The sequence below is a fragment of the Aedes albopictus genome, chromosome 2 (assembly GCF_035046485.1).
Source record: "Aedes albopictus strain Foshan chromosome 2, AalbF5, whole genome shotgun sequence".
In the NCBI taxonomy this organism is placed as follows: Eukaryota; Metazoa; Arthropoda; class Insecta; order Diptera; family Culicidae; genus Aedes; species Aedes albopictus.
Window position 1 is genome coordinate 501,567,701 of NC_085137.1, and position 19,792 is coordinate 501,587,492.

A 19,792-nucleotide genomic window follows, 5' to 3' on the forward strand; every position below is an offset into this window, starting at 1 on the left:
CGTGCTTAACCATTATTGCAATATTGAGGCTCCAATTTGACTGAACTATGAAATGTGTACATAACAACTCATGAGAAAACTGTCAAGTTCGATTCAACTATAAGTTAGGTTAAAAAGCGAAGACGACCTTATTTCAGAAGTCGTTTCAGTGTCCAGTCCAGTCCTTATGTTAAAAATGTCAAAGATAAATCGCATTTAATTCGGTTGTTGTACAAGGCAATTTCACATGAGAGAAGAAGAGAAAGAATAGTGTTGAACTCATCCACTGATTTACGGTAATCTGGCCTGCGTCTTTCCGGGTTGACCTACATTCGTATTCCTCTCATCGCACTCTACATACCTAGCCCACCATATCTCTTGGATATGCAGTCCTTAGGACACCTGGTTTACCACTTTATTTGAACATTTTATTATCGTCGCACCACCAAATCGAAGTCGTCGCTAGAAGCACATGCGAAGTTGCAGCTGCGAAGTAAATTTGAATCTATTTTTTCTGTTGCGCATCATTAAGCTAATTAAGAGCAACAATATGCACTAATCCAAATTGAGTTGCGACATTTCTAAGTAGGTTAAAAATCAATTTTCGCACGTTCGGTCACTTCGTATTTCGACCAAAAGCATAATATTGACTTTAAATAGATGTTTCAACTTATTCACTTTTTTCTCTTTCATTTCCTTTGCAACAAAAATGTCACGGACATCAACAAAACAAAGCACGGAAAAAATCATAAACTGAATAAAAAATTAAAAATGCACGGAAAAAGATTATTTCGGAATAGTGAATGGTTCAAACGTAAGAAAAACAGTATAATATATTGTTACATAAAGATCGGATGTAAATGTATAATAGCTACCAATGTGCAAAGCTTTTAGCGAACCATTCCATTACAATACACTATATTGTAGCTGGTACACTGTATGGTACAGGAATGGTTTTCACCAAATACCCTATGGTTAGTTTTTATCCGGGTTATAACACCGACGAACCGACCTGACAGCTAGAACAAATAAATTCAAATTTGTTGTCCCCGACGCCATGATGAAAAATAGCCGAACACTACCGCCTCCTCTATAACGGTTCGCGTTGTTTTGATAGCTTGACTCCAAACCCCTGTGTATTCATATAGGAAGAGGTTCGCGTCTGCGTTGATTTGACAGAAGCGTTCGCTCGCTTCGCTGGTCGACCGTTAAATTTAGGGGGGACAGTTTTGAAACACCACTGTCACGTCGGTTCGTCGGTGCTTATAATTTCATTTCTTACCATTGCCGCACAGCGATTATTCCACGTAAATAGTTGACTTTTCGAGTAGAAATTTTATAAATCAAACTACCGAAACTCAATACACCAACAATGGCCGCCGAGCAAAACGAAAATGTTCATCACGGACCAGCAAGTTCTTGTAAGCGGGGCATTTCATGCATCAGATCTTCTCCAGTGGGAAGCGCACCCGACAACTGGATGATATGCGTTGTGGGGCACGCGCGAAACAAACATCATCCAGTGTGTGGATGATCCTGTTTCGATTTCATCTCACCCAAATTCCGGATGACGGTACATATTGTAAGCGTATTGTTTGCAACACCTCAACAAACTGGCTATCATTCGAAAAAGCTGCACTTCATCAGTCGGTTGCCACAGTCAGTCGGAAAAGGGTGTATCCCAAGGGGTTGGTCACTCGGCACATTGTGCCCGGCACACATGCCGGCACATCTCGGCACACATGGGCACAACATAGAAATCCAACTTTGCGGTATGGAATCAAACTGTCATTATACTTACGATTGCAAAAAATCCCTTCATACAGATTCTAGACAAGTGTTCTGGGTGGAATTTTGTCGGTAAACACTGACTAGACCAATAACATTCGCCAAAAATAGACAGGATTATAATTAGCGCAAAAAAATTCTAAGAAAATATTCCACTGGGCACATTCGGCACACCTCCGGCACGTTCGGCACACTTCGGCACACACTGAAAAACAACCGGCACAGTTTAGGCACATATTGGCACACGCTCAAAAATCACGGCACAAATGAAGTGTGCTGAATGACCAACCCCTTGGTGTATCCTATATCGCTTCATTGGGAATGATGTTTCCAAGGGGTTGGTCATTCAGCACACTTCATTTGTGCCGTGATTTTTGAGCGTGTGCCAATATGTGCCTAAACTGTGCCGGTTGTTTTTCAGTGTGTGCCGAAGTGTGCCGAACGTGCCGGAGGTGTGCCGAATGTGCCCAGTGGAATATTTTCTTAGATTTTTTTTGCGCTAATTATAATCCTGTCTATTTTTGGCGAATGTTATTGGTCTAGTCAGTGTTTACCGACAAAATTCCACCCAGAACACTTGTCTAGAATCTGTATGAAGGGATTTTTTGCAATCGTAAGTATAATGACAGTTTGATTCCATACCGCAAAGTTGGATTTCTATGTTGTGCCCATGTGTGCCGAGATGTGCCGGCATGTGTGCCGGGCACAATGTGCCGAGTGACCAACCCCTTGGATGTTTCATTCGTTCTAAGGAGGATATTTTCGCTCAGTGTAGACGAGTGCACCGATGAACTGAATTCATCGCGGTCCGAGAATTTTGACACTACAGCGGGGTCGTTTCCAATCAGAATTGCTCAATTCTGATTGGAAATCTTTCACTTCTGATTGGAAGCGACCCCGCTCTAGTGTCAAAATTCTCGGACCGCGATGAATTCAGTTCATCGGTGCAGTCGTCTATGGACTTATCCGCCGATGAACTGAATTCATCGCGGTCCGAGAATTTTGACACTAGAGCGGGGTCTGTTCCAATCAGAATCGTCCAATTCTGATTGGAAACGGCTTATAAGTCCATTGAGTTGTCCAAAAAATGTCTCACGAAACCTAATGCAAGCCTATCCATATACGTGAGAACAAAAGATGTTTACAAAGTTCTTACAGATACATTAACACGGGAAATCTGAACACAAACCACTACCACACAGGAATTTGGATTGGTCAATAGACGCATGCACCGATAAACTGAATTCCGCTTCCAATCAGAAGTGAACGATTTCCAATCAGAATTGAACAATCGGGTTCTTTAGGGGTATCCAGATCATTGTATAGCGCATTTAGTTCACCACTGGACTATCTCACTAGTTTTCACAAGTGCGAAAATGCAAATAAAAGTGCGCGATTGCATCCATCCTTAATTTATTTATTATTTATTTATTCATCTGACCTAGCTGGTCTTAATAAATTCTCAAAACTTACTCAAATCGGCGTAAAAACCCTATATCTGTTTACAAAACAAGCATACACAACAAATTACACGTATAAAATTACAAAATACAATACAATTTACAAACAGTGTCAATTAGGTAAAAAAAAGTCAATTTGAATATTTTTCCATTCTAATGGGAGTGATTCTTGTACGGGTGGGTTCTCGTCTGCCGCTTATCGAAACCATTCCCTCAAGCGGTTCTTGAAAGTGGTCAACGAAACATTGAAGTCAAAGACTGCATAGTGGTTTCTGCTTTTAGTAGTGTTGCGTGTACACACACGCTGCATTACACGAACACCATTTGAGTTACTGGTTGAAAATAGTAAACAAAGATCAGCTGTTCCCAGCAAAATCAAATGGGCATATTTTCAACCAGTAGATTTGCATTAGTGTTCGTGGCACCGCGCTGCGAAACCACTATACACTTCGTTGAACTTAGTCGTCATAAAGCGGATAGGGTCATGTTCGCCATACAATGAGCTCTTTCGCTTAGGCTATAGAAAATAACAATATTTTATTCATTAAACAACCCAATTAACCAGATAGATTCCACGGTGACTTGAAGGGAAGGCAGCTCCGGAAATTCAGCATAGCAAACCCGGGGTTTAGACTGTCTGCGCTAGTCAGGATATCTGGAGCTGGTTCGCCCTCGGCGGAGTTCATGTATGTCACAATTCAATCATCTTTTACAAGGATACCCACCATCATTGTCACCTGAAATGATAAATCAGTAAGAGGAATTAGTCGAACGGCATTTCATTATTATTTATGTATTTAATTTGCCTTTCAATATTAAATGAAGTCCAATTTTCTGGTGAAGTTTCTGCTCCGAATTGATGATCATTCTGGTTTGGCTGGATTTGACTAACCTTTTTATTTTTCAGCCAAATATGGGTAAAACTCGGTTACCCATATTTGGGTAAATTAGCTTTGGGAACGTTCAAAAATTACGTCCAACATTTGGGGGAGGGGGGGGGGTTCTTGAAAAGTGTGACAGTACGTGTATTGGGTATAGGGAAGTTGCGTGACAGAGGGGGGAGGGGGGGTCTAGAAATCCCGAAAAACGATGGACGTAATTTTTGAATCTTCCCTTTACTGCTATTATAAGCAAATTTTACCGTTTTTTCTCGGTATACTGTACCCAAATTATGGGTTTTGAATGCAAAACCCAAATATGGGTAAATCGATTACCTATTTATAGGTAAATAAACTGACCTTCGTGCACGCGGGAATCGAGAAAAAAACCCATCACACCGGCGAACACGAGGGGAAACGCGTCGTACTTGCCCGAATCTCGCTTCGCATTCTGTTCTATGCTAGAAGACAACCATGAGATATTACCGAATGCGAGGGAAACCAAAAAGAGCCTCTCTTCTGCAGATAGGACCTTTGGATATCTTTGGCCTGAATTCGGTTGTTGTTTTCGCATTGTTTTTGCTTGTCTGTCACGCCCCATTCGCGAAATCAAGCATAACTTTTCAATCCGACGTAACTCGAGAATGTAAACAAATCCGGGTTAACTGCTGCATGCATGATTCATGAAGCAAATTGAAGAATCCACATCACTGTTTGATGATTTATTGCTTAATTTATCTAACTATTTTGATGTTTACAACTTTACTGATAGATACACCGTTTTAATATATGAGAAAACCAAACGACGTATCTAGCCAAAATCAAAAGTAACAGATACACCAAACTGGCACCATACAAAAGCGACGTATCTGGCATGACGTATCTCTAACCAACCCGGTGTATGGGTATTTTTGTCAAATTTCATTGTTAAAATTATATGGAATGAGTATGTTTTGTTTCTTACCTACACTCAAATTAATTTACTGATAGAATCTAAGTGCAGAAAGCACATAGATTACGAACGAGAGAGAAAAAAACCATTCTATGTGCAACAAATAAAAATTAAAAGTCACTCTATTAAATGCCATTCTTTATATAATAAATTTAGAGTGTAGCAGCATAAAAAGCAACCTTGTCAACATAAAATCCAAAGATAAACATAACAAACGTGGAACGAGCATGGCGCCTGCAGAAGTCGCATTTTGTCGCACAAAATTTCGAGATTTCTCAAACGTGGTGCTCAAAGTTATAGCTGCTTGCAGGTTGAAAAGGTAAATAGTTAACTTATTATTCAAGCTTCAAAAACCTTCAAACTATGCACATCTCTTGTGTATTTCCTATAGATTTGCGTCGATCACTTAACCACCAAACTAGCGAACGGTTTTGGAGCTGCCGGATGGAGCTGCTGCTGTAACTTGACCGAATAACTGTCTGGCGGAAGGTTTTTTCGGCGGAAGCCACCAGCTTTGTCGACCGTGGCATCGTCGGATCACCCCGGACCATCCTTTTCATGAGCTAGCGGTGTGAAATGTTCAACTAATAACAATTAACCTTGGACGCAGCTATTCCCCCAAAAATCACATCGACGATCGACGGTTTCACCAAACGGAAAAGGGCCCGATGCATTTCGGTTCCTGGACACGATCTGCTGTAAAGGTAAGCGAATGGTTTCTCTGACCATGGATCTTTAATGTAAATGGTTAACCATTATAAGCTATTTACGTTAAGTTTGCAATGCATTATAAATAAAACTTATTTTACAACAATCGTCAACGGTTCGCTTTTTCATTTCAAATATCGTATAATCTGTGATCAAATTGATTAAGTTCTTTCCAAATCCAAGCATAGCAAATGATCTGGAAAGTAATTTATATCAGTTCGATCACAGATTATAAAAATTCTCATTTATTTTTATTTCAAAGCCAATTCTTAATGCAAATAATTTCAATATTCTTATCAATAGAAACCATGTACCTCGCTATTGAAATCCAGTTAATTGATGCTTACAAAGTAATAGGTTTGCACATAAAATTCATCTTGACTGGATTGACAAAGTTTCGATAGGGCTGCACTTAGTTTTTAAGTGCAAAACCAATTGGTCACAATCTAAGTGCAGTACACTTATATTCAAAATGTTAATTATTCTGAGTGTAGTGCGTGCTATATCCCTGGTGATGTTAAGCATGAAAAAACTTATGAAAAGTCTCTTTATAAAAAACTATTTTAGTGAAATGGTCGCTAACATTGACCATGAATTTACTCAGATCAGTGAAAAAGTTAGATACGTCGATTTGAAAAATTATGCTTGAAATACTCCAGATCTGCATTAACATGTCTAAAGGGTCTAACTCGGTAAACAAACATTGTTTCAGTCGCTGTAGGGCTCATCTCGATCCACCCACGCATCTGGGGGCCGTTATCAGAAAGAGCGAAGATAGATCTTTCTGATAACGACCCCCAGATGCGTGGGTGGATCGAGATAGACCCTACAGCGACAGAAACAATGTTTGTTTACAAAACGAGTTAGACCCTTTAGACATGTTAATGCAGAGATTTTCTCATCGTGCAAGAGCATACTTTGGCCGCATCGGCACCTCAGCGGTTCACTCCAGAACTTAACGAAAGTTATCGCTCGCACCAACACATCCGCACCGCAAACGCTCAAAAACCGTAAACACCGCTTCGAAAAACCCGAAAAGCTCATCCCATTTCCAATCAGAATGTGTTCAGTCGGCGGCTGAGTCGGACGTGTGCGCGTTGTTTTCATTCGTGGTGTGTGGCCCGCAAACGGGGAAAGAACTTTGACTAATCATCATCACCTTCGCAGGAATTTTGCGTGACATTTTTTCATCGGTCGAAAGTCCGGTTTTCCACGCGTAGTTTGGTGCTAGTTTGTGCAGTGATCGACCGGCGAGATGGTGTGGGGCTTTGTGACGTGCGGTCCGAACGAGGCGCTGGTGGTTTCAGGTGCGAAAAATTCGATTTTTTTTCCTGGTTCCAGAGGGAAGAAGCTGTGTGTGGTGAAAAAAAATATGATTTTCTTCCGCTGGCTGGTTGGCTGGCCTCTGGTGCTCTCTGTGTGTGTGCGTGTGCATAATGGTTGAGGAGGGTGGGGTGGATGCCGTCATCGAAGAGTCCGCAAGTAGGATGAGGGTTTTACGATGGGTGGTGTTTTGGGTGGTGGAATGGAGTGACACAATATCAACAACAACAAAGATACGACGGATCCAAAGTCGGCAGTGCCGAAGCGGGATTTTGACGTTGGTTTGTGGCAGAAGGAAGATGAAATTTTGGGGACTTTTTTCTTGCATGTATTGGAGTATCTGGTGAGTAAGTTTGTGTTTCTATGTTGCCGAGGATGAGGCGGATCATAAAAGGATAGGATGAAAGCATCATTAATAACTATGCCGCCTGAGTGGAGCCGCTGGCTGTTTAGGTCATGAAAGTGTAAATAAAACATTAGCGTGTTCGCTCCTCATGAGAACAGAATGAAAACGAGATTGAATTTTAGACGCTTAACTCGCCAGTAAAGATTTTTCCAAGTGTTTATTTTGTTTTGATTCAAAAGTTTTATTTTATTTTATGATAATTGCGATTGTTGCCGATTTACCGCGGAAATTATTTATCGAATTTCATGAATTGCTCGAATAGTTAAAATTGAATTCGTCCAGTAAACAACGCATGAAAGTCGCTCGGAGTTGTTGCAGAAGTTTCTTCTACAATTCCTTCGAATTTCTAAAGAAATACTTGGTAGAATTCCTACATGAACTCTTTTTATAACATACATGAAGGACGAGACAAAATCTCCTGATATAGTTTTGTACAGTCATACCTCGATATAACGTAACTGCAATTTTATTTTCGTTACGTTATATCGAAGTTACGTTATATCGAAGCAAAATTCATGAATTTCGTTTTAAATACATATTTTGAAAAGAAAATTACCAAAAAAATATGTTAATCACCCAACAGTGATTTCCAGCCTTTCTTATATACTTTTTTTCATCATCGAATTTTATATATTTTTAAAAGTTTGTAAGATCATACATAAGTCGAATACTTAGCATGTCTCTTTATATTTAACTATTTAAGCCAATGTCACATAAATCAAGATTCTTTTTTGCATCTAGAACTGGTCAAACGTCAAGCGTTATCTATTGGTGTAACGCATAGTAAGAAATCTATGTGACGCAGGAAAAATTATAATCCGATGATACCTCCAGAAATTCTTCTCGGGAATCCTCTAGAAATAATTCGGGAATTCACCCAGGAATTCCTGGTTGAGACACCTCATGTGATTCTAAGGATATTTATCCAAAGATCCTTCAACTTTCTAAGATTCCTCCATAAATTCTTACTGAGTTTTATATCTATGATATCTTTAGGAACGCCTGCCTTAATTGCTCCAGATGTTCTTGATATGATTCCTCCAAGAATTTCCCCTGTGGTTTCTCAAGGAATTTCTGTAGGATTCCCCAAAGAGATTTGCTTTTCAAGATTTATTCTGTCCTAGATTTTTCCAAGGTTTTATTCTGTCGTTCCTCTTAAAATTCCTACCAGGATTTCTCCAGTCACTCCTGCAAGAATCCTCCAAAAAGTTCCAATATTTCAACTATTTATTTATTTTATTTATTAACTTCATCTTCAGCTATAGCTGTACAGATTGTTTGGTTACTTAAATTAATTGCCTAATCCTAGTTTTAAAAGTCGTTCTAGTTAAATTAAAATCAAACCACGGTACACTGTTTAATAATCAAATACATCTCTCAAACGGGTGATGCCGACCATACGCTGTGGAATGCCGAGCAACCCAGAACAATTATCGGTGACGTAAACGACGAGCCGGAGCATAGAAATTGACTTGATGTAGAAGATCTGGACAGTCTGAACGGTCACATAAAATATCGAATGCGAACATCATCTGGTTTTGTTGCGCAGGAGTCACTGTAACTTACTTCTAACAAATGAATTTTTACTTGCTAGAAGTAAATCGCAGTGACTTCTGCGTCATGAAAACCTGCGCCGCTGTGACTCTTCTATGACAAGTGTGTTACTTGGGGTATTTGCCAAGATTCACCCAGGTTTTCTTGCTGCAACTCATCCAGCACAATTTGACGAAGTTTCCAAAAGATTTCCTCTTTAGATTCCGCTAGAAAAACTTCTGTGATTTCTTCAGAAGTTCCTCCAGAGATTCCTTGGAAATTTCCTTTTGAGATACAGAAGCAATTCTTTAAAAAAAATATTGTAAGGATTTCGCCAAGAATAACAGATAGAATTCCACTAGGAATTTCTTCAAAGATTCCTCCAGATATTCATTATTTGATTTTTCCAGGAATTCTTCCTGAAATGCATCCAGGATTTTTTTTTAATTACTTCAGGAATTCAACCTGAGCTTAATTTTCCATGGAATCTAACTGTGACCCTTCTTGAAAATTCAACTAGGATTCCACCAGTGCACGAATTTCTCCGAAAGTTCCTGCTGAGATTTATACAGAAGTTCCTTATGTAATTAAAGACTGCCCCTGAATGTTACCAGAAATAACAGAGTTTATTGCGGTAGAAATTCCTCCGAGGATAAAGCACGATTTTTTTTCAGGAATTCTTCCAGGAGTTCCACCATTTATTCAGGAATGACTTTAGGAATTCCTTCAAGAGTTCTTCTGAGGATTTCTTCGCGAATTTCTCCAGTGATTTCTCAAGAAGTTCCTCCAGGGATTTATCAGAGAATTTCTCTAGTGGTTTTCTGCAAAATTTACTCTAAGACAAAGCGGACCGTTACTGGCGTTCTTACACCCAGTATCACACGAAATCGAGTTCACTTCCAATGCTGTCTACTGTCATCTCGTCTGGAGTTTAAAGGCTATGTTCCAGTAGGGATGTAATGCCCATAATGAGTAGAAGATGTAATATTTGTTCTGTGAAGAGTTATATAACATTTCTTATCAACTGTGACACCGAAAACTTTTATAAAAGTTTGAAATTGGTCGTATAACCCATAACTGCATAGATGGCTTGGTTCCAGAAGGGGTGTATTATCATATAGAAAATTTTGTAAATCACTCTAATTATTTAAATAGTGAAAAGTTGGAACCAAAAAAAAAGTTACGTTATATCAAGGTAAAAGTTACGTTATATCGAGTTACGTTATATCGAGGTTACGTTATATCGAGGTTACGTTATATCGAGGTATGACTGTATTAACATCTCGAGGAATTATGAATAACATTTTTGAGAAAATCATAGGAAAATAGACTATAGGAACTTCTGGTGAAGATCCTTGTAAAAATTATGTAAAATATATGAAATTCCTCCTTTCTAGGGTATCTTTTGACTTGCCTTAAAGGATTTTGATCATCCGGAGGAACTCTGAGAAGTTCCTGGAGAAACTCCCTTAAGAATTTCTTGGAAAGCTCTTAGAAGAACTTTAAAACTTTCTGGAGAAATTATTGAGTAAAAGTTCTGTCAAAATTTCTTGAAGGCAATTCTGAAAAATCACTCTGAGGATTTTCTTGAAATACTTGAAGGAATTTCTTGATGTATCCCTTGAGAGATACCTTCTTAAGACATCCATTAACATACTCCTGAAAGAGTTTTAGAAAACATCTTATCCAAATCATTAGAAAAATCATCGTTGCCATCTCATTGAAACCCTTAAAATTTCTGTAGAAATCATCGAAAAGCTTCATGATGAAACTACTAAAAATCATAAAGAGTACCCAAAGGAACTTCACGAAGAAATTTAGAGATTTTATGTGGAAATTCTGGAGGAAATCCAGAGCGAATTTTTGAAGACGAGATTACTTGATATATCCCTTTAATAATTCTGGAAAGTTAACCATTGATTCCATTACTCATTGCGGAATTAACCCATTGTCCTAGAAACATTTGGACGAAATCTTATTTAAACCTTTGAATCTTTGCAGCACTTTCTTGAACCTGATAAAATTGTTAGAAAACTTTGGAGAACTCCTACTAGAAGAAACTCTTGAAAAAAGTTTATTCAAAGAGTAGCTCATTGAAGTGCTCTCATAGATCACCAATATTAAGATAAAGTCTTTGAGCTACTTATAAGAAACTCCTTGGAAATTTAACTTTAACTTACTTGGAACCTGAAATAGTTTTTTCTTCACATAAAGTGGTCACCCAGATGCCACCTAGGATTTTTTAAGCATTCTTGCTGGCATTCTTTCTGGAATTGATGTTGGAATCCTTCAAGCAATTTTTGCAAAGATTCTTACAGAAATTTCTGCTGAGATTTTATTTGAGGATTCCTTCAGAAAGACCTTTTGGTATTCCTCCAGAAATTCCTATAGCAATTTGTCTTAGGATTCCTCCAGAAATTCCTTCTGCAATTGTTCCAGTAATTCTTTCAGGAACTCCTCTGGGGATTCCTCCACGAAATAATCCAAACATTCTTCCAAGGATCCCCCCAGCAATATCTCTAGATATTTTTTAGAGATTTCTCCAGGTATTTCATCAAGGACTTCCCCAGAAATTCCTTCTGTGCTTTTATCCAGGCCTTCTTTTGGTAATTCCTCTCAGGATCCATCCAAAAAATCCTGCAGGGTTTGCTCCAAAAGTTTCTGCTGATTCTTTCATGAGATTCTTCTAGAGAGGAATCTCTTGTAGAGAATTATCCCAGGATTCCTCCAAAAATTCCTACTGTGATACCTTCAGATATTCTTGCAGAAAATCTTCTAGCAATATTTACAGGGATTGCTTCAGGAATTGTTGCTGGGATACTTCCCCGGTGATTCCTTCAGGGATTTTGCCATAGTCTCATCTAGGAATTCCTGCGCCTTTCTCCAGCAATTGCAGTATTCTTCTAGGCATTTCTCTAGGGATTCCTCCAGAAATTTTTCAAATTTCAATCCAAAAATTCCTCTAGATATTCTTCTAGGGTTCTATCTAGGGATTCCTCTAGAGTTCTACCAGGGCATTTGCTCCAAAGCTTCCCCCGAAAATTTCTCCAGGGATTCCTAGACTCCATGGAATAACCATGGACATTACAAACAACAAATTCATAGCATGATGAGTCTCGTCATAGGCTGTCATAGCATCAGATGTTGGATGATTTTCTTTAAAATTGACAGTTGTTCAAACTAGATGCAGGCCTGGTAGTGAGTCACTTTTTAGTGATTTGGTCACTATTTTCGAGTTAGTCACTAAAAAGTCACTATTTGTATGAAAAAGTCAGTAAAGTCACTATTTTCGTAAATATGACAACATTTAGAAGATCATATAAGACTTTTGGTAAAACAACAATGAAAAAAATGCTGCACAAATTTTCCCCAAAAACTTGTTTTATAGAAATTTCGGCTGCGCCGCTTATTAACTCATTGTTATGTCGACCTTTAGCTACAATTTTATTGTATTTGGGAGAAGTGAAGATGGATTTGCAGCTAAGATTATAGATGAACTTCTGAATTACTATACTTTTCAATAGTATTTAACACTGCAATATTCCTGCAATAACACTGCAATATATTTCCCAAGTAACAAAATTAATTTTATAATGCTTTTGAAGTATTCTTTAACACCTGTTCTTTAAAACCATGCATAAACCAAACTGCTCTGCAACACGACATCAACTCAACCATAAACCCGCCATAAGACCAAAGAGGCCCATCCTAAGATGCTCTTGGAGAGTTGTTTTTAAATTTCTCTTAAAACTTGTTGTACTTCCCAAGTTGTCCTCAAGGCGAATTGCTCTCTCCTTGTAGAATTCTTCAAGTGCACGATAAAACGATAATAAATTTGTCAGTGTTGTTGCTGATGCAGCTTTTATGTCGACAGAAAAGTTTGGTGAATTAAATTGAAATTAAAAACACAATGAAAATGACACATTATTGTAATCGGGATTAATTTATTACACAAATTGGAAATATTTCCGTGGTGTAACAAGGATGCCAAATGCCAAGCGAAATTCATCGTATATATGTTGCAAGATACTTCCAAAAATTGCAACGCGCTTCCATTATAACGCACTAATAAAATATTTAAAAATATTATTCCTGGTCATGCAAACATTGCTCATGAGTTTTCTCAACATGGCTTCCATTGAAATCTAGGCCGGTGGTCGGTCCATCATCGATGGTTTTAATCAACATCACCATAAGATCGTCTTAAATTTCTTTCAACTCATGCCAGAGCTAAAAGCATAACTCAAGAATACTAGGATTTATAACGTTCTCAATGCAGCCTAGTTGGTCTCCATCCAGAACGCCTTAAATTTATTTCATCTTATGCAAGGGTAAGAAGTATTACTCAAGAGTACTCTGGTTTATAACGTTCTTGATATAGGTTTATGCAAACTCCGCCAAGAACGTCATAAAACATGTACGCCAAATTGTAAACAAACAATAAATTATCGCACCGCGGTGGATTTTGTGAATCTCGTCCGATGAATTTATTTATCAGTCCGGTACCGTTGCCAACCAGGCAGACCTTTTTCGATAACCGGCCTTGATGCGGTGCAGTGCCTCATTCCTCCGGTCAGCACTTTCAACAGGTAAGTAGTTGTTGATTTTGAAGATCGATGATTGGAACCCCGATTGCACGGGAAACGACGTCCTAGATGACCATACCCACCTCATTTCGAATGCTGCAACCGGAGGAACTTGGCACTGCACCGCGTTGCGGTTGGGTTTCCGGGTAGGTGTTCTTGATTGGCAGCAATAATGGAACGATGAGAATCAAAATCTGATGCTTGAGTTTTTTCTTGTATTTTTCATGTACCAAACTGTTCTTATGCGAGAACAGTTACTCTTGATCAAGAACGGATGATTGAAGATAACTACAAGAACCTTATAAAACTGAAAATAAGTTCAACAGTTCTTGTTGTGTTTATGGTTTTATGAACTGAACCTCAAGTATTCTTGGAGGTGTTTTTAAAACCACATATTCACGAAGAATAGTTGTGCTCAGCTGAGACTCCGATAAGATCAACTAGAATATGCGATGTTCCGATAAAACTATCATAAAAACAAATAAAACCAAATAGAATTAAGATTGTTACTTGGGTTGTGGAGCCTCGTAGCAGTGCGGTTAGGTTCAGCAAGCTTATAATCGCACCATGCTATGGGGTGAGGGTTCGATTCCCGCTTCGGGCGTTGAAACTTTTCGTGAGAATAGTTTCTTCCCCGTTTCCACTGGTGCATGCTCCGTTGTCTCATGTTAAGTTTAAAACAGTCTGTACAGCCGAAAGCTGAAGACGTTGTCCGTGTCTTTTTTTTTTATTCCTGTATTTAAAATTTCAGTTTATATCACCCTATAATCCACGTATTCAAAAACTGGTAATGATTAAATGTGTGAAATAAGTTTATGATGTTATAATTCGAGTTGTCCGAACCTGTTTGCTGTTTTGTTTCCGTTGTCATCTACCCGTGCGATGCTTGAAGCTCACATTTGTTTTTAACTGAGCAAACACTAGTTGTTCTAGTTACGGTGTAGGTATCTCAAGAAGAAGTAGAAGATGTGATAGTTCTCCTGTAAAGTGAAAAGGAACATCTCTTATTCATATCGGGACGGAGTAGGATTCTCACACTTTTTAATAAATCCCTGGAGAAATTCCTGGAGGAATTCCTGCAAGAATCCAAGGAGTAATTCCTGGCGGAATGCATGGAGCAGTTCTTGAAATAATTTCTGGTGGAGTTCCTGGAGAAATGCCTGCAGGAATTGCTGAACGAATCCCTGGATGATTCTCGAAGGAATCATTAGAAGAATCAGTGGAGGAATTCGTGGAGGAATCACTGGAGGAATGCCAGAATTTTTACCTTGAGAAATCCATGGTGAAATTCCTAGGAAATCCTTGAAGGCATTCCTGGATGAATAGCTGGAAAAAATCTGAAGTAATCACTTGAACTCCTGGAGCAATTCCTGATGGAATCCTTGAAAGAGTCGCTGGAGGACATTATTTGTGGAATCTCTAGAAGAATTCCTGGAGAAACTTCTGGAGGACTTCCTGAAGGGATTGCTGGAGAGATTTCTGTTTGTATTCCTGGAAGCATTCTTGGATAAATTCTTAAAGGAGCTCCTGGAATAATTCCTGGATGAATTCCTGGGAGAATACCTGAAGAAGTTGTTGAAGGAATGCCTGGAGGAATTCCTAGGCAAATCTCTGGATTCCATGAGGAATAACTGGAGGAGTTCTTACAGGATGCCTGGATGAATTTCTGGAAGAATACCTGATGATATTTCCAGAGGAATCCTTGGAATCTTGGACGAATTCCAGGAAAAAATTCTAGAGAAATGCCTGGATGAATTCCCGGAGGATTTCCTAGAGAGAGAGTCCTGCATAAATCCTGGAGGAGTTCCAGGAGGAATCCCTTCAGGAATTCTTAGATAAATCCCTATAGGGGAATTCGTGGATAAATACGTGGTGAAATTGTAGTTAGTATCCTTGGAGAAATTCCTGAAAGATTTCCTTGATGCATTCGTGAAAAAATCCCTTGAGGAATTTTGGGAGAAATCTCTGGAGAAGTTTCTGAAGAAATCGCTTCAGAAATTCCTGCAGGAATTCATAGAAAAAATTCTGGAGGAGCTCTTGGAAGAACTCCTGGAGGAATCTCTGGAAGAATTCCCACTGAAATTGGCTTCTTTAGTGATGTTGAGATAATACCATATTCTGAATCTGCATGCAAAACTGAGCCAAAATCCAAATTTTCATGAATTTTGGTGCTCGGGAACCTATTTAAAAATCAATTTAAAGTTTGTATGGGAGCGATTTGTCGAATCACCCCTCGTCGCATTTTGTACTGGATGGAACTGTCAAACAGTTACCCAGCTGTCAAAAGGTGATTTCAAAAAATCTATTTGAAATTGATCAGTGGCGATTCCCTTACCTCAAATCTACCTGTTCAACGAATGTAAATTCTTGAATTTTCTTAACAAATTGGTTTGTAATTTGTAGAAAATGACGAGAATAGTCGTTTCCGTCCATTTTCAATTTGATCCTGGTCCTGTACTCTCCGCAAATACAAGTTTTAGGGTCGTTGAACAGGTAAAAAGTGAGGTTACGAGTCGCCACTGAAATTGATTTTCAAAATAAAGTTCTAAAAATCTGAAAAAAAATCATAGTGGCTCAGAAAAAGGTGCTCTTTCGTATAAAATAAAAAAATCGATACATTTTTCTTAATTTAAAACCCCAATTCCAGGAAGAACTCATGGAGGAATCCCTGGAGGAATTCCTGGAGGAACTCCTAGATGAATTGTTGGGGGAATTCCTGGAGGAATTCTAGGAAGAATTTTTGAGGGAGTCTGGATAAATTCCTGGATGAAAATCCTGGAGGAATCCCTGGAAAGAATTTCTGAAGAAATCCGTGATGGAACTCCAAGAGGAATCTCTGGAGAAATTCCTGGATGAATTTCTGGAGCAATCTTTGAAATAATTCGTAGAAAAATTCCTGGATGTACTGCTGCGGAAATTCCTTGAGTAATTCTGGGAGAAATCCCTGGAGAAATGCTTGGAGGAATTCCTGGCCAAATGTCTAGAAGAATACCTGGATAAATTCCTGGAGGTATTCCTAACTGGATTCCTGGAGAAATTCCAGGAAGAATTTCTGGGAGCATCGCTGGAAGATTTCCTGGATAAATTCCTGGAACAATTCCTGCATAAAATTCTAGAGGAATTCCAGGAAGACTTCGTGGAGGAATCCCTAGAGAAATTCTTAGATGAATCCTTGAAGAAATTCATGATGAAATCCGAGTGGAGCTTCAGAAGAAATCTCTGGGAAATTCCATAAAGATTTCCAGGAGGAATCCCTTGATAAATCCATGGAAAAAACTTTGGGAGAGGAACTTTGGGAGGAAATTTCTGAATAAATGCCTTGAGGAATTCATGGAAGAATTATTAGAAAAAATCTGGAGCAATCCCTGGAGAAATTCCTGGAGGAACTTCGTAAGGAATTTGTGGAGGAATTCCTGGAGATTCCTGGAAGAATTCCTGGATGAATTCTTGGATGAATTCCTAGGGTAATTCCTGGAGAAAATTTTGGAAGAGTTTGGAGGAATTCCTGGAGCAATTCTTGGAGGAGTTACTGGAGATATCTCTTGAGGAATCCCTGGAGGAATTTTTAGACAATTTTCTGAAGGAATCCCTGCAGTAATTCTCGGAGGTTTCTGTTAAGGAATTCCTCAAGGATTTTTTTTAAATTTCTATTTCTTCATTTCTTCAACCGATGAAGACTAGCACATTATACATATATTATTTTTCTTATTTCCTAATTTATAAAAAAAATATTCGAAGAATATTTAAAAAAAATAAATTAACTAGTGTTTTTAAATGTTTTCTTTTTCTAATAGTATGTAATTATGTTATAAAATTTTGCCTAGACATGGTGAAATCAATCATTTGGAGATGTTTATAATAAGCAATCATCATGCGATTTAAAGGCTCATTTGGCGTAATTTGTTCAGTGGTCGCAAAGGCGGTCGTTACTCATAAAATGGAATTCCTGGAGGAATCCGGGGATCCTGGAGGAATTCTGGGAAGAAGCCCCACAGGTATTCCTGGAGGAATCCTTGCAGGAATTCTTGGGGAATTCCTTGGAGGAATTTCTGGAGGTATCTCTAGAGGAATCTCCCGGAGGAATTCCAATAGGAATTCCTGGAGAAATCTCTGGATGACTTCCTGGAGAAATCCTTGGAATAATTCCTGGAGGAATCCCAGGAAGAATTCCTGAAGAAATCGCAGAATAAATACCTGAAGAAATCTAAAGAGGAGTTCCTGAAGAAACTGCAGAAAGAATTTCTGAAGAAATCGCAGAAGGAATTCTTGAGAAAATACTGCAGATATCCCAAGAAGAGTTCATGGAGGAACTTCTGAAGGAGTCCCTGTAGCAATTCCTGAAAAATTCCCTTGTGGACTTCCGGAAGATCCCCAGGAGGAATCTCGGAAGCAATCCCAAGAGGAACTCCTAAGGGCATCTGTAAACACTTCCTGGAGGAATTCCTGAATGAAGTCTGGAGGAGTTCCTGAAGGAATCCCAGAAAGAGTTTCTTGAGAAACCCTTGGATGAATTTTCACAATAATCCTCGGAGCTGTTCTTGAAAGAATCCCATGTGAAATTTTCGTGTGAATCCCTGGTGGAATTTCTGTAGACATTCTTGGAGGAATAACTGGAAAAAATCCTGAAGAAACCCCAGAAGGAATCCTGGAAGTAATCTCATGAGGAATTCCTTGGAAATCCCAAGAGGGATTAAAAAAAATCCTGGAAGACATTCAATCCCAGGAAAAAAAATCTGATAGAATCCAAGTCTGCTGTAATTTCGGGATGAATAATTGAAGTAATCCTTGGATAAGCTTCTAACTTGGCTTCTAAAGGATTTTCTGTAGAAAATTAAGAAGGAATTACTCGATTAATTTTTGAATCGTCTCTCTCTCTCTGGTAGAGTTTTCTGAAAGAATTCTTGCGCAATGATTCGAGATGGGACTATTGGAGCAAGCTCTAGCGAAATCCTTTCCCTGAAACAAACACTATCAGACCCTGCAAGACGTTTGAAGAAATACCTGAAGAAATTTTTGAAGGTGTTCCTGGAGGGATTCATTTTTTCGGAAGGAATCCCACATTTTATAGAATTGTACACTTTAAGGCGTTTTTTTAGATTTACAAACTTTAAACTTTAATAATTAATTTAGTTTTGTAAACGCAGAGCTTGGATTAACAACGTGTGGTTTATTGAATAGATGGTTTGAGAATGACGAGTATAATGTCGTTTTCGTTTTTGATTCAGTTCCAACCTGGGTTGGAACTGGATCAGATCACAGTTGCAACATCTACCCGACTCAGGTTCGCTTGTGCTGAAATTCGTTTGACGTTTGTTTGTTTACACATTTTCCACCGATCCAGTTCCAACCCACACGGAGAGACGAAACTACCCAAAAGTGAGTTCTTTCCACTCAACTTCGGGGTTGCGTGCGTCAAGCCAATTTTGAGTTGATGGAATCGATGTTTATATTGGGTTGTTCCCGCTTGCTTCCATGTGAAAAAAAATAACTAATTTCAAGTTTTTTTTCACCCAACTGAAATTTCGACTAGGTTGTATTCACTCAAATTTGAGTACTGTGCTAGAAACTCAGTGTTGGCTTGACGCACGCAACTGCAAAAGTTGGGATGTTTCTCTCTTTACTCTCTGACAACAATAGAAAGAGCGTATGAAAAGGGAGATGAAAAAGAACTCAAAATTGAGTTTAAAAGTACCTAATTTTGAGTTTTTCAGTTTCTCCGTGCAGGTTCAAAAACGAATTCAACATAAGTAAAAGTCAAAGAAGCAGTATTTCTGTGATTAGTTAACGATTGCTTCTGACTTCCGGGTTTCTACGTCATCACCCCCTCTCAATCATTGAGCCCTAGATTCCTTCGCATCTCTTGAAGCCGTCCAGGGTCCAGGGACTTGGTGAAAACGTCAGCTAATTGTTCTTGAGTACCGACAGCCTTCACTTTGATTCGTCCTGCAGCAATATGATCCCTGATGAAATGGTGTTTGACATCTATGTGCTTGCTTCGTTTTGTTTCCAAATTGTTGGCCATGGCGATGCAGCCTCTATTGCCCTCAAAAATGGTTACTGGTGTCTTCGGATCTTTGATTTTCATGTCTTCAAGAACTCCGGCGAACCAAAGCGCCTCTGCAGTGGCTGCACTCAAGGCGACGTATTCCGATTCACTTGAAGATGTAGCCACCGTAGTT

General features: G+C 38.8%; 1 protein-coding gene across 1 annotated transcript in view; it reads left to right on the plus strand.

The window, feature by feature from the left end:
• The first annotated feature begins 6,807 nt into the window (after nt 1-6,807).
• The window catches only part of LOC109622563 (flotillin-1), a 40,816-nt gene continuing 27,831 nt past the window's right edge, over nt 6,808-19,792 (plus strand). The window contains exon 1 of the mRNA XM_062854418.1: nt 6,808-7,072. Coding sequence (XP_062710402.1) covers nt 7,021-7,072 — 52 coding nt within the window. The 5' untranslated portion in view covers nt 6,808-7,020. The remainder of the gene's footprint in view (nt 7,073-19,792) is intronic.